General features: G+C 47.2%; 6 protein-coding genes across 6 annotated transcripts; 3 read left to right on the top strand and 3 right to left on the bottom strand.

Annotated features, from left to right (window-relative positions):
- Window positions 1-388: 388 nt before the first annotated feature.
- On the bottom strand, window positions 389-2,505 carry C8R40DRAFT_391834 (pheromone A receptor-domain-containing protein). Its single transcript, XM_046234902.1, has 9 exons — window positions 2,116-2,505; window positions 1,805-1,927; window positions 1,647-1,750; window positions 1,526-1,592; window positions 1,448-1,462; window positions 1,260-1,382; window positions 706-1,210; window positions 578-653; window positions 389-485 (listed from the first exon to the last, which is right to left on the bottom strand). The coding sequence occupies exons 1-9, from the start codon at window positions 2,216-2,218 to the stop codon at window positions 477-479; spliced, it is 1,125 nt and encodes a 374-aa protein (XP_046084587.1). The 5' UTR covers window positions 2,219-2,505; the 3' UTR covers window positions 389-476.
- A 707-nt stretch (window positions 2,506-3,212) lies between these two features.
- Window positions 3,213-5,543, top strand: C8R40DRAFT_1113844 (kinase-like domain-containing protein). The gene is made up of 4 exons (XM_046228491.1): window positions 3,213-3,765; window positions 3,816-4,476; window positions 4,545-4,716; window positions 4,925-5,543. Exons 1-4 carry the CDS (start codon window positions 3,494-3,496, stop codon window positions 5,137-5,139), a joined length of 1,320 nt encoding a protein of 439 aa, XP_046084586.1. The 5' UTR covers window positions 3,213-3,493; the 3' UTR covers window positions 5,140-5,543.
- A 685-nt stretch (window positions 5,544-6,228) lies between these two features.
- On the top strand, window positions 6,229-7,094 carry C8R40DRAFT_1238565 (uncharacterized protein; the record flags this gene model as incomplete). Its single annotated transcript, XM_046233462.1, has 3 exons — window positions 6,229-6,543; window positions 6,605-6,705; window positions 6,765-7,094. The coding sequence occupies 3 exons, from the start codon at window positions 6,229-6,231 to the stop codon at window positions 6,877-6,879; spliced, it is 531 nt and encodes a 176-aa protein (XP_046084585.1). The 3' UTR covers window positions 6,880-7,094.
- A 1,413-nt stretch (window positions 7,095-8,507) lies between these two features.
- On the bottom strand, window positions 8,508-9,311 carry C8R40DRAFT_1029609 (uncharacterized protein; the record flags this gene model as incomplete). The annotated part of the gene is made up of 3 exons (XM_046223126.1): window positions 8,508-8,764; window positions 8,812-9,160; window positions 9,222-9,311. Coding segments are annotated over 3 exons (696 nt in total), but the record flags the coding sequence as incomplete, so codon positions are not given.
- A 347-nt stretch (window positions 9,312-9,658) lies between these two features.
- Window positions 9,659-11,507, bottom strand: C8R40DRAFT_1071049 (uncharacterized protein; the record flags this gene model as incomplete). Its single annotated transcript, XM_046226296.1, has 5 exons — window positions 9,659-9,726; window positions 9,800-9,830; window positions 9,858-9,968; window positions 10,023-11,265; window positions 11,323-11,507. 5 exons carry the CDS (start codon window positions 11,505-11,507, stop codon window positions 9,659-9,661), a joined length of 1,638 nt encoding a protein of 545 aa, XP_046084583.1.
- Window positions 11,458-13,039, top strand: C8R40DRAFT_1172703 (uncharacterized protein; the record flags this gene model as incomplete). Its single annotated transcript, XM_046231897.1, has 5 exons — window positions 11,458-11,934; window positions 11,984-12,047; window positions 12,108-12,682; window positions 12,733-12,952; window positions 13,005-13,039. The coding sequence occupies 5 exons, from the start codon at window positions 11,458-11,460 to the stop codon at window positions 13,037-13,039; spliced, it is 1,371 nt and encodes a 456-aa protein (XP_046084582.1).
- Between the last annotated feature and the right edge of the window lie 1,276 nt (window positions 13,040-14,315).

The following is a 14,315-nucleotide window of genomic DNA, read 5'->3' as shown; positions in this document are numbered from 1 at the left end:
TACGGTACGGCTGTAGATCCTTGACGGAGCTAGGCGTAGAAGGGACGTCTGGAGGAGGATCGGGAAGTGGACCCGTCGGAGGTGACGTTGGCGAGGCCCAAAAACTGCGCGATAAGGAGCGCGTGCGAGCAAAAGATCCCCGCGTATAACCGCCATGTGAACCCGTACTATTACTTCGACCCCGTACTGTAGCAACATCAGTTGAAGAGAAGGATGATTGAGGTGAGGAGGCGCGACGCGCCCCACTTCCGGTCTTAAATTTGACATAGACTGAGGGATCGCGACTCGGATTCGGAACATGAACGGATGGTGGATTTGAGATTACCGAAGAAAAGGGATTCGTGAAGTCAGGGGCTGGCTTTTGGCTGGAAATAGATCCAATGTGATTGATGGGAGGGGAGGACGCAACAAACGACAGGTGAGCTGGAAGGGATGGCGTGACCAGTGTTCTGGGTTCGGGAGCAGTGGAAAGAGAGTTATTTGTCCTGCAATCAGTAGTCATCACAGTTTTTTTGTCGTAAATATGTTTCGGATAGGGGTTATCGAGCTTGAATGGGTCTTCTGGGTGAGCGCTCACAATCGCCTGGTCGACAAATTGAGGTTTGCTGATGGAAGCACTGCGTTTGGATGTTGATGCCAGTGTGCTCATAGACCTAGTGACTGGATTCAGCATGCTTATCAACGCCCACAAGAGCCATGACGTACCCTTCCGCACTCTCCATATCTTCGTTGGCATAATGCACGATCCCTCTATCACCTGCATTTGGCATCGTCTTCTCGACTTCGAACATCCACTTCTTCCTTCCTCCACATCCAAGGAGCATCTTGTACCTCCGCCTCGCCTCGCTCGTTAGCCCAAAAAACACGAAAAATAACAATGCCAGCCCGACGAAAATCCAACGATTAGCCTCCAGCAAAAATTCCGTCATCATGTCTCCGCGCCACTCATTCTCATCGTAGACATTGACAGCCTTGATATCGAGGTGAGTCAACTTCCACGATTTCCAATACACGAACCCATCCGCGCTGGCAGTTGCGTTGAAATAGACGACAAAGACGGCATAAGAGATGCTGCATAAGATAGAGATGATTCCAAGGGTGAGAAACCAGAGGAAGGATACTGAGAGTGTAGTTTGACGATGAAACGTGGGTGAATATTGGGTGTCTAGCATATATTTGTACATGCGATGGTATGCGATGAGTGCTAGAACTAATGTAATCTGGTTAGGGCCGTATGTAACGAAGACGAGAGTGCGCACCATTAAAAGTCGTAGAGGCGATGCCAAGGAGAAATTGAGGTGCCAAGAGAAGGAGGTACATCATAAGCACATTATCAGATGCTGCAATACAACCAAAGCCTTCGTAAATGTCAAATCGTCGGTCTGTTCAAAGGTTAAAGAATTATCCATCGAGAAATATTTATGTTAGGCGAAATTGCAAAACTCACCTTGAACAAAATACTCTGAAAGTCGAATCACAATTCTATCAATACTTCAGCTACAGGACCTAAAGAAGTGCAGCTTACGGAATATCATCTCTGTCACTGGAACGCCCAACCCCAAAAGTAACTCAATGACAACTACACCCCTTTTCTAGCGGGCTTCATGAGCAATATGGAGCAAACTCTTGGAGCGAACGGCATATACCTCGAGGGTTCTCACTCGATCCGAGGCAACGAGCCAAAGCCGAAGATTGATGCATAACGACACAGATGATATAGCGCTGTTTGCTCCAACCAAGAATTTTGCAGCTACAGTGTAGACTTTAGAAGTTCGAAGGGTGAGAGATAAGCATTGATATTCACAGATATCGCACCATAGTGGTGCAAAATTGGAGGTACTGTTGTTCCAAAGAATAGAGTTGATGGAAAGAACGAGGCAAGCTAAGCCCGTCCAAGCCATGAAAAGGCAGGTTCCAGTGTTCCTGGCTGCAGAGTGGAGAAAGATAGAAGACATGAGTATGAGAGAAGAGGGGGAGAAGAAGAAGCATGGGGCATTCAGGCGAAAGGAACTAAAAATTGTCGTCAACCCATCTGTCCACCCGATATCAAAACCACTCAGGAGCCCACCCATCCAGCTAGCACCAACTCGAAATGCATCAACACGAAATGCTCACTTTTAAAGTGCCAATAAAAAGGAATAAATACTAGAACTGACGCAGAAAGGGAAAGACCAAAGAAAAGAGTGTCGATATCGAAATTAGAAGAAGCGGCAACCATTCCGATATCTTGTTGAACGCCTAGAAGAGTATGAATCTGAACGAATGGGGTGCTCTAGTTCAAGAGCGGTGAGGATACTGGCGCAGTAAGGATTGTTGAAAGAAGAAACAGCGACGGAAAGCGAAACATGAAAAGTGAGAGGGGGAAGAAGGTGAGGCCAGCCGTCGACGTGATGACTCGTGTAGTAGCGGTATTTCTATTACCGAGAGGCTCGCAACCGTTCCAATCACCGATGTCGCTACAGTCGGCGGTAGGTGCACTGCAGTATGGAAGCACAACTTGAAGAGATTGGGAATCAGTTCTCAATTGCGACGAGCTGTAATGTTGTTTTATGATGTTACATAGATCTAAAATTGACAAATATCTTCATTTAGCTGTTCAGAGCGGTTACATAGATACTTGCCAGCTCAGTACGAGGCGTATATGCATGCTGTACAAATGCGTCCCACGGGCCACAGCTGACAGTTCGAGATAGAGCGGTTTTTTATTACGTTCTTGAGGAGAGGTTGCACACTTGAGTTAGTTGCGCCCCTGCCCCTGGATTATAATATCGAGATGGGATGTCTTCTAGTGATGTATCGTTGAGCAACACGATTTAACACGATCTATCACCTTCAATGTCAGTCAGTATCAAGATGGCGATGAGTTATTAAGGATTAGACCAGAAGGAATAGATAATACAAGTCGGTTCAAGATTTCCAGAGTTAGACCAGCATCATAAGAGTACCAGAGCGAGGCGAAACGATAGTTGCCATCCCTGTGCAACATGAAGAACGGCCAAGACGAGATACTTAGTCCACCTGATGCTGAGTGTTCCCACCCACAAGTGCGGATGTAACGTCGTTGGGCATCATGTATGCTACTGATTAGAATTCTAAAGTTAGTCGAGGGATTCTGGCGAAGATGCTGTGGTCTGATTCTGGTAAGTACGGGCAGATGCGGGACTGACAGTGACTGTGAGAAATGGTGACGGGCTCTGGCCGGGCCGAGCCATGTTCTTTTTACTCTTCGCTGATCCCCACTACTGCCCAGCTTTTTGATGCTTCTGAAAAATTTCTAAGTTTTCATTCGAAGTCATGGTTCCTAACCGAAAAATTCAGCAAGGAAACCTGGAGAACCCACAATATTTTGCCAAATTCCAAGCCGTTTCATTACGTCCGAGTTGGAGTATTCTCACATGACTTTCGGATAGCAGAGTGCTTATAACGCAGCCTAGTTGAGCTATACAGTTTTCCAGGCTTCCCCCCCAGCTTCCCCCTCCTCACTCCACTCAAAATGTTAATGATCCGTTCTTCATCTACAAGCGCCTTTTCAGGCGCGTCCGCTCTTTCTAGACGTTCATTCTCAAGGACTCCGAGCCAGTCCCTCGCAGCGCTCGTCAACGGATTCAAGCCCCTCGATGAACCTTTGCACCTTAGCGTTGACGACGGCTATGGCTTTGCTCGGATAAAATCTGGTGATAATCTCGGTCAACATGACAGGTTCTCCGTCATCCGTCGATTAGGATGGGGGATGTATTCCAGTACGTGGTTGGCAAAAGACCATCAGTCTGTGCAAAATTTATCTTCGCCAATTCCGGTAGCTAATCTTCCTGCAGGGATAAGAAACACGTAGCTGTCAAGGTCCTCACAGGCTTTGCAACTCGACTCGCTCACGAAGGACTCACTCCTGAGCTTGATGTCCTCCGAAAACTTTCCTCTAGTCCACATGGAGCAGAACCCAAGGAAGGCCACTGCCTCTCTCTTCATTCCAACTTTCTTCATCCCGGCCGAGCAGACACAGGTCCTCATCTATGTCTCGTTACAGATGTGTTTGGTGGTGATGTAGAGCATCTCAAACGAATCTACGCCCGTAACGGTTTCCCTCTCAGTCTCGCCAAACGTATATTGTTCCATACGTTGAAGGGACTCACGACGATGCATCAGCAGGGAATCGTTCACACCGATCTCAAGCACGATAACATTCTGTTCGACGGGGGAAACACAGACCTAGGTTCTGCAGATCCTCTTCCAATCCCGTCCATCAACGAGGCTTTAGACCGGACCTTCGTGATTGCAGACTTTGGAAATGGTGAGTATCGTAGATCCGTATTTATTCAGGCTATCAAACCATCACACTTCTCATTGATTACCGTTCTAGCCCAATTCGTTGGCAAACCCACGTTTGACGAAATCACGGCCGAGGCCCTTCGAGCACCGGAAACGTTGCTCCGCGGCCCATGGGACGAGAAAGTCGATATCTGGACTTTTGGTTGTTTGGTATGTTATCTGTCAAATCAATGGCGTTTTCCAGACTACTATCACAAACTTACCCCACCCCCGCACAGGCATTTGAATTCCTCTGCGGCCGTCAATTGTTCAAGAAGCGCTCTTATTCCGAGCACCTCCTTGACACCGTAGGTGGACATCTTTGGCGCATGCAATGTTTCACCGATGAGAAATTTGATGTTGAACAATTGAAGAATAGCGAGTTGGGCTACACGTATTTTGATGCTTCCTGTAAGTTTTCCTAAATATAGAGGAGTTCCGGACTCAGCTAATGCATATTCTCTTATTTTCGTTATTTTTTTCTTCCCCTTCCCACCGTCTCCCTATTCCCCGTTCCTTCTTCCTGTTATCTTCATCCCTTCTTCTGTCTTCCCTTTCTATCACCTTCCATGTTCTTCTCACCATTCACCGTCGTTCCCACTGTCTCGTATTTACATAGGCCAACTCAGATCCCGCCCTCCCCTACTCTCCCACACTGTTTCCAAAATCCTTGCAAGTTTCAACATTCTAGACACCGAACAACTCGGCACCACCGCCTCCTTCCTTCACCGCTGTCTCCGACTCGACCCCCATAACCGGGCCTCAGCCGAGGAGCTGCTCGACGACCCGTTTTGGGTAGGTGTACACGATGGTGTCAGTGCGGAGAAAGCATAGAACTTGAAAATTATTTAAAGATTAGAAAAAGGTATGTATATGGTATATCTTGGTAAATGGTGGCTTCTCTATGGTACCATCATATTTCGTATTCGGGTCCATTTCGGCGTGCACATCTTCTACGGTTTTATTTTCACTTGGGCTTGGGGTCTCCGCGTGGGTGATTGAACCCACATACATACTATTAGACTATTCATGCTACGATATATCTTGGTTCCTGTTCTATTCTTGCGACACACAGACAATCGGTATACCGATCGTGTAACCTTATCTTAGGGCAGTTTGTGGGTTACTTTAGCTGTATTTTTCCCTAGATTTATCATTTAGAGTAGCAAAAGGAAAGTCCAAAATTATTCTGTTTTCGGACTCGGAAATCAGTGAAATAGTGAGCGACAACAAGGGCCATCACCTTGCTTGCAAGGTCTATTCCACTCGGTATTTGACCTCTTGATGTGCAGGCACATTTTGCTCATGTTTGGCACCTGCTTCCGGATCAAACTAGCGCTTATTACCTACATACACGCTGCTTGCTACTGCTACGTCGTACGTTGCCCACGACCCTGCCACGACCACACTCATTGCCACAGTCATTTTCGTTCTATTTCTATCATCCTATTTCTACACGCCGCTTACTACTCCCACCTTTCCGCTGCTACCTACGACGACCACACTCATTACCACACCGGCCTGCAGTAGCCACTGCGTGTATCCTTTCAAAAACAAATGTTCTTTTTCGAAATCTTGTCCCTCCCGCAAATGAACGCGAACATTCCACTCGATGTTGAATTCTCTTTTTCCCCCTGCTTGCAGCGTTGAGGTTACGTTCATATAAACCTGGTCATAAGTCAGTTTTCTGCCTCCTTAACAAAATGTTGTCATTTCCTTACCGTTTCTACTCGTGAATAGCAACATTTAAATGTCTTCATCACCCCATCCGTACTAACGCTCCCCGTACTTTCAAATACACGCCCCCCTGAGACTTGCGCGTGCACGCCTACCTCTGTCCACCATTGCCCATTGACATCGAAGTCCCGGAAGCGGGGATCGTTTCCTGTAAATTCGTGCAACGTCCCCCCCCACTCAGCTCCCATGTCTACCAAAGTACCTGCTCCCCGATTCTCTGTCGTCATTAGGCCTCCTCCGTCTACTTCATCGTCGCCAGTGCCGTGCATGAAGATGTGTCCCACTCCGCCTCTTTGCGTTGCCACCAGCGGCCCAATTACGGTATTCGTTCCTGGTGCATACTGTTTGCTCACCACCACTGGAAATTGTGTCTTTGTTACCGTCGGATACTGTCCGTTCGGTATTGGTGCATATTGTGCGTTCGTTATTGGTGGATACAAGTTCGGTATTGGTGGATATTGTGCGCTCGCTACTGATGGATACTGTGCGTTTCCTGTGTCTGTACGTCCACCATGGCTTACATAAATTGCGGGTACTGCTTGACGTTCCCCGCCCTTTCTAGATTTTTTTTTTGGCCCTTCCGTTTCTGCGGGCACTTCACCCTGATGTTTTCCTTTGCTGTCGGGTGTCTGTTGTCCCTTCTGAACGTCGTCCTGTGCAACCGTTACTAGTGCGTCCATCCTATCCAATAATTAGCTATTTCTTACACTTTTTCTTTGCAGTCGTACCGTGGTTGTCACTTGGGTTGCGTTCCTTTCCTCTTCAACTTCTTCGCTGGGGCCTTCTTATACCTTCGTTCCCGATCTCCGCTCTTTTCCGGTCCCCATTTCCACGTAACCTTCACCCCTAAATTACGCGACCGCTTTCTTTCATATTTCTGGTTTTCTTCTCTTCCTCTCCTGCCTACGCTTTTGCGCTGCACCGTAGTACCACTCATGCTTCCATATACTTCCGAAATCAGTTCCGCTTTCTTACTCCGTGGATGTATATTATATCTACCAAATCCGTATTCAACTTTGCCCTCCTTCGTTCTTTCACCCCCTATATTCTCCTCAAATTTCAAATTGATGCGCGAGCATCGGAACAAATCGGGCCATCCACAACATCGCCTGTGGTTCTTACCTCGCTTACGATGTTATCGTATATAACGCAGTTCGTTGTGTTCGTCAATTATGGCATCTTTCCGTCCCAAAAAAGAGAAATCTGTTTCTCCTTGCCTTACAGTGAAAAAAGAAGATTTACCTTCATTGCCCCTTCCTGTGAAAAAACAGGAGAGTGCCTCCGTTTCTTTCCCTGATGTACTGCCTCCTGTCTCTGTACCTCAGCCATCAGCCGGCCCATCTGCACGCATCCGTTCAGCAACCCCAAATCAACACCATCCCGTCCCTAGAACTTCTGATCGTACTCCCACCACTTCCCAACGCAAGTCCCGTCGGCTGAAACGATCTCCTCTCCCCCCTTCCAGCCGTCAACTGCGACCTAGAGTGAACAAAATCACCTACAATGAAAATGGTATTTCCCTCCATATTTATGTCCTTCCCCAACTGACATTTTTCTCTCATCCAGCGTTGATTCGTTCCTACATGCGTCGTTGATTTCCTCCATTTCCATAACTTTCGCGCATTTTCGTTGATCGGTATGTTTCACCACTTACCCGTTTCTATCTGCTCACCGTCGCGCTTTCTTTCAGCTCATCATTGTGTGTTTTCACGTACTGTTAATCTTATGTCATGCCTTTGTACGCAGTGAAATAACAAAGATCGTTGCATGTTCGTGGTTACACCCTCTTCATTATGATAAAAAATGTGCATGTTTCCAATTGAAACGCACAATAATGCCCTCCTCATCTAACACATCAACCCACTCATTGAATCGACAAACATCGAGTCTCATTTTTCTCGGATACGGAATGTTGACGACCAATTTGATAGCCTCCTCACGCCTGCTTCCTTTTCGCGCCATTGCCACCGACTACGCACCCGTAAGACTCAGATCCTCGCAGCATTAATTTTACTCACCACAGTCATTCCTGGATGTGCTCGATTCACTTCCATAACGAACTCGTGCAACTCGAAAATTGCTGTCGGTGGCCTTTCTACTAGCTGCGCTACTTCTCGTGCAACCTTCACTGCCGTTTCGTCCCACACGTAACTTGTTCTTCGCGAACGGTTTAGACGCTGCAAAATAAGTACACCAACATCACGCCTGCGTCCCCGTTTGTCAGTGCCCCTATTATTATCCCCACTGTCCACTTACTGTAAGGTTCCGTCATACATGAATTGTTCGATTTCGTTGAGCTTCTCTTCCAGGTATTCCCAATCTCCAGGTGCAACCACATAATTGTGCTGCATCCCCGAACCTATTATTGCCATCGACAAGATCTTGTTCCCGTCCTGCTCATACGCCATTTGAAAGCTGTTTGCAGCCGCGAAGTCAGGTTGACTTGGCGTTCGCCCGCAATATTGTATCGGAACAAACCACGACCTCGAATCGTCCATAAATCGTGGGCAGACAGCCGCCAAATCCGATCTTCCATCCAACATCCGCGAGATCGCGGGTGTTTCGATAACCCTTAAACCGCGACTCACATATTTCTGAATTCCTGCTTCGTACGACGGGTTATGTTTCCCATTATCCAGTTTGACAGTCACTTTATCCTTGAACGTCGCGCGAGGAAACAACGAATATGCTGCCCGATGGGAGATGAAGTTCATTACGCACGCTAGAACTACTTCAACATTGAACTCTGTCGAAACAACTGATACGCACTTGAATGGAATGACAACACCACATCAACCGCGCAGTGCCGTGCTGCTATGAGTTGAATAGTAATTCCCTTATCGTTTTGAAAGTCCCATACTTGCACAATGCTATCATCGTCATAATCAGTTTGCCCACGGCCGTCGTTATCTTGTAGGTTCTTCACTCGTTCGAAATCTTCTGCGAATGATGATAGCTGATGTTCTCTTCTGGCGAATCTGTATTGGATCGACATATACCACTGTCCCACAATGAGACACTCCTTTAGCACACAGTATGTATCCAGATCGGTGTCATAAATTTCTCGGCTGAAGAACTGGTAACCTGCTGAACCCGAGACAAGAAGTCCTGTCGCCGACTTTTCAATTGTCAGTGAATTTTCGGACATCAGGTAAAATTCCGCTGTTGGGCTTTCTCACCTGTACGTCATGAAACTCACTCATTTCTTCCTTCGAAAAGAACCGACGAAGTATCGGCTCCACTTTCAACGACCTGCGCAGAAACGCTTTCTTCTCTTGCAGACCCCACCTACACGTAGCGCCGAAGTGGTCGAGATCGTTATGATCCAGGCCTGCGAAGAATGCATCTGGAATGCCTTGTGAACTAGCAAGAGCTTCTAAGTAAGCTCTCGTCCTTTGCACAAACCTGCTTATACTTACTACAGCTGGTACAGGTAATTTGGTTCCATGAGGTCTACTTTTGTGACGAGAATGGACATGATCCTCGCTCATTTCGTGTCCCAACCACCTTTTTTTAAAGGCAACTATACCCGAATGCGGTGTCAATTTCGCGTTGATATCCCTTCTTATTCCGATATTTCATCATCAATCGTGGACCGTTATCGGAATTCTACGGGTTACAACCTCGTATGGAATACACCCCTTACAACTCCACCTCCCAGGAACTCGCCCGGTACGACAACATCTGCAATATCTCAACATTGGTTGTACTAAAGCGGTATTTTACCCGATACTAGCCTAGAATCGTACTGCGTCACCTTCCACTATGTGATCCCTGTAATAGTTCCCCTACAACGCATCATCACCGTCACACACTACTTCCCAGTCGTTTCCTACACCTTTGTTTCCTACACGTCGCCAACTTCTGCCGCCAAGTGTAATATGTCGAAGGGATGTACTCTGTTCAAGACTGCGAATTTTGCTAATCTGTTGCATTCGTGAGTAAATACTGCACGGTAACGACGTCGTTTCTGCTCTCACCCGCAACCAATTTCCAGCGCTCGCAGGTGCCAGTACTCTGAGCGTATCCAAATTCGGACACCGCTCCATGATTTGTGCATATACCTCATCGTCTGTCACCGAACCTCGCATCGTAAATCCCGTCACATCTCTCATGTCAGGCAAGTGGTTGTAAACTGCCATTGACGCAACACGGTCATCGGTGAAGTTCACGAATTTCAGCAACTTCGCATCTATCCCGCCTGACGTGAACAGATGCATGGGCCCGGAATACGATTCCAGAGATGGAAGGTGGGTAAGGAATGTTGCATCTCCTTGGCGGTTTGGTACGCGACCTTCGATACGCAACTCCTTCAACTGAGGGAACGCTTCCATGAACTGCACGAATCGCGATCTCTCTCGAACACAACAACTTTCATCCGTTGGCCACGTCCACATCGTTGACTTGACGGTGAGTGTCCGAACACTTTTTGGAAGTTCTGTTATGAAATTCTTGCCCACAAAGCTTGATCTCCACACCACAACAACGTACTCCGGATCCAAACATCGAATCAAGGAAAGGCTCTGACTGACGCCGTGCCAACACATGATTTCTGCCATCAGTCTCCGAATGTTCCGATTCACCCCCGTAAAATCGACCAAAGGGTGGAAACAACAGCGGACAAGGGATAGTTCCTCCACTGTTGTCAGTGAATCGAGGACTAGTGCGAACCTCCGAGGGAAAAACATCCCAATGAACGTGATTGAGCGGAGTGATGTGAACAGCCTCAATATCGCTGTGTGTTTTCGCCAGTCGTTTCCATATCTATATCGCGCTACCGAGTGTTCAACTATGACATCGAATGATTGGACGTTGCCTAATATCACTTTTTTGACTAGTGGGAAGATCTGGCGTGCGCGTTTCTTCCATACCGGTGCGTACTCGATCAATTTGGCGGGCTGATGAATCCGTAAGGTTTTCCAGATCATAGGATGCAGAATACCGGACAGTCGACGGTTGCAAGCCGCTAGTGCGACGACTGATTGGTGGTCGGCGAAGCCTCCAATATGGTACCAGATTTCATTCGGTGTTATAGAAACAGGCCCCAGACAGGCAAGACTGTCTTCGAACGACATGGGTAGGGCAGGGAATGTATAATAGCCAACTTTATCGGACTTGTTACCTTTATTGAAACTTTTGCGTCTCCCCTCCATCCACCAGTAAGTGGATCTGGATCTGGATCCGGACCAGAACGGAGCAAAGTCTAAACGCTTGTCGTGCGTACTCAGGAGATGTGCAGGGTCCCTCATAAGTGAAATTTCACCAACCCTGCCGACTCACTAGCGACACTGCAATGCACATGGCACGTCTACAGCTTTCCGATTTTGCCCATGCACGTCTTTGTCGTTCGAGGTGGCCCTTTCTATTTTCGTTCTATATTTACTTTGTCTCCGTTTGTGTTTCCCTCCCTCGCTTATGGCTACTACTTCGTTCCAAGGAATGCCCCCAGAGATCCTGTCTCGCATTGCTTTTTACACTGTCGATTGTGCTACTACCGTAGTCGCACTTCCTTTGGTGTGCAAACAGGCTTATATCGCATCCATCCCCAATCTATACGCCAAAGTCACCGAAAGAGCCCTTCCCACGCTTGCAAAACCGTCTTCCGAATGTCAGGAACTTATGGGTTGCCGCCATCCAGCTTACTACGTCGAGCATGTCCGCATTGCTCCTGATATAAGCAACGACACATTTCTCACTTATTTCGTGGACGCGTTCAATAACGTTTCCCGTTACGCGAAAAACAAAAAGTCGTTTACTTTTCAGCCTTTTTATCTCTGTGACTTGCGCCCTGTTCCCAGAATGGCTAATTTCGAGTCTAACGGTTTCGAGGCGGTGTCTCTCCGTTGCTCCACACCTCCAAACCTTCCCGTCGATCTGTTCTCCTCATTAATGGTTAGTGCTCATGTTGTATGATTTATCTTTGCTTAATCCAATACGTTAGACTGCATTGTGCTCTCGAACGTTAAGGAACCTCACGCTTGACTTTCACATGGTATCCGTTCCAGGTTTGTCTAATCCGTCCATCACCATCAACTCTCTCTAAATAGTAATGAACATACTGTTAGTGATTTTTCCGGTTGCGGCAAACGCACTCAACAATGTGCAACTGCGTTGTCCGTCTCTACGAACCCTTCACATCGTCTTCGACGCATTACGACAGGGACCTATGACTGCGATGAACGCTCTCTTCCATTCTACGTCGTTTGTCTTCCCGCACTTGGAAGACTTCCACCTTTTTGATATTGATGGTGACCTCGATATTGCTGCTTTCCTTCTCCGTCACCCGAAGATCAAAAAACTTGGTTATGTCCCTGGTTGGACTGTCGATTTATTGTCATTCCTGAAGGATCCACGACTAGTTCCCCTGTTGGAATGTTTCTCTGGTTGTGGTCACGTTGTACCAGTTGTTGCTTCATACCCTTTTCGCCCGCTTACCACAGTCATTATCACTGATTGGAAGCCTGAAACTTCGAAACTGGGGCACCTGATTGACGGACTTTTGCAGATACCATCCCTCCGCGACTTACGTTTCCTTCAGATTGACTGCTTTACTATTGATGAACTACGGATGTTCGAATCCGTGTTCCATACTCTCGAGCTTTTCGAATGCAATTTAATTGCAAACTCCAGCACTCCCGATGTAAGCTTTGCACTATTTTATGTGGTGACATCATTCTCATTGGTGTTTAGAAAACTATAATCAATTCATTTTACGACTTTTCTACTCATATAAGTCCATCTCTTTCCCGCCTTATTGTGCATACTTTTTATCCTAAGTCATATTCATTGCAAAATATTCATCGCGACGCTATCGATCGCGCATGGAGTGGGCGTACACTGACAACTGCCCTACATATATCTGTTGTATCCGACAGAGACAAACAGTCACTTTTGGAATGTCACCTTTCCTGTACGTTTATTCATTCATCCGTTAAACCTCGCTGTGGTAATTATTGCAATAGCTGTTGTACCTACCGTTCGTAGTCCATCGGTTTGAATTCGGTTAATATGTTGCCTTAATGTCATTTGTTGTGCTTGCAGTTACGTCTAAGATAACTGAAAGTTCAATCTAATCGCTATCACACGTGAGCGTGAAATGTGACTAATTTTCCCACAACCTTCCTTCTGTCCATGCCTTCGTTGTTACCTCTTCATATTCATCTAGCCTCTGATCTTCTGCTTCTAACACGGGTGACGGATGAGTGACGAATAGTCCTTCATCAAACCCGCGCAGTATTCGGATTGTGTCTCTTCCCCGACTACGAGACAACGCCACATATGCTCCGAATGCGTTCAACTTACTGCCGTAGTTGGGACTTGCCAAATCGACGATAACGTACTCTATGGTTTGGCCTTGGCTCTTTAGATCAGTGAACGCATATCCTGGGGTCAATGCTAGCTGCCGACGAAGAATCGTCCGGTTACCTGTCGCATTCACAGCGGCACTGAATTTTGTCTCCTGCGGTACAATGGGCAGTAATCCTTGTGGAAAACCTTTCAGGCGAACAGATGTTTCACCATCGGGTTTGAAAAAAATACAAGCAGGAGGGTAATGCAGTATTGTTGCACCATCCATTACTTCATGCTGTATGGGTTCGCGTTCGTCCAGTATTATCTTCGTCACCGTGCCTCTGGTTCCGTTTGCTAGGTCGGCTTCGGTGGCGATATTAGCCAATACCATTGCTTTCATACCAACGGCAATCTCTACTCGGTGCTCAAGGTTCCCAGTCCTCTTGATATCAAGCTTGGCGATCCTGAGAAGCTGCGCTGGCGTGAGTGAATCTCCAGCAATAGTATCTTCCGCGGGACATGAATACAAACGCTCATTGTTCACTTTGCAGTGACGCCGTACGGCTGCCTTATTCCACTTCCGACGAACCGAGTTCCTTGGTGTAATCAACACTGCGCTATTCCATCCTGCCTGCATAAAGTCTATCTGAGGATTCGTTTCGATGTCAAGTCTGAGCTTTTTAAGCTCCTCTAAATCTTCCGCATTGCACGAACCTGTTCGAAGGCGGGTCAACAATGCCATCCAACGCACATCTTTCACTCGGATCTGCTGCCTCAAAGTCACGACGTTATGGAATTCCGTATAGATATGTCGACCCATTATAGAGTATGAATTCGCTCCAGAAGTGTTCGGTTCGTACAGTGCTCCACGGCCGTTGCCAACGGGAGGATACTGGTGGAAGTCCCCACATAGGATGACATTCATTCCCCCGAAATACTGATCGCGACTGGGTTTGTCTTCAGTGGCTGCTACGTGGGCACAT

The sequence above is a fragment of the Lentinula edodes genome (genome assembly GCF_021015755.1).
Source record: "Lentinula edodes strain Le(Bin) 0899 ss11 chromosome Unknown C8R40scaffold_26, whole genome shotgun sequence".
Classification (NCBI taxonomy): Eukaryota; Fungi; Basidiomycota; class Agaricomycetes; order Agaricales; family Omphalotaceae; genus Lentinula; species Lentinula edodes.
Note: the sequence above shows the minus strand (reverse complement) of the source record. Positions and strands in the feature narration are given on the sequence as shown.

Bases quoted from the DNA above. Each gene is read 5' to 3' on its own strand.
- C8R40DRAFT_391834 (XM_046234902.1), bottom strand. From the start codon at position 2,218: ATGGTTGCCGCTTCTTCTAATTTCGATATCGACACTCTTTTCTTTGGT. The intron at 1,928-2,115 runs GTGAGCATTTCG...TCCACTCTGCAG, and splicing joins TTTTTATTGGCACTTTAAAA to CCAGGAACACTGGAACCTGC. The intron at 1,751-1,804 runs GTGAATATCAAT...TCTACACTGTAG, and splicing joins ACCACTATGGTGCGATATCT to CTGCAAAATTCTTGGTTGGA.
- C8R40DRAFT_1113844 (XM_046228491.1), top strand. From the start codon at position 3,494: ATGTTAATGATCCGTTCTTCATCTACAAGCGCCTTTTCAGGCGCGTCC. The intron at 3,766-3,815 runs GTCTGTGCAAAA...ATCTTCCTGCAG, and splicing joins TGGTTGGCAAAAGACCATCA to GGATAAGAAACACGTAGCTG. The intron at 4,717-4,924 runs GTAAGTTTTCCT...GTATTTACATAG, and splicing joins CACGTATTTTGATGCTTCCT to GCCAACTCAGATCCCGCCCT.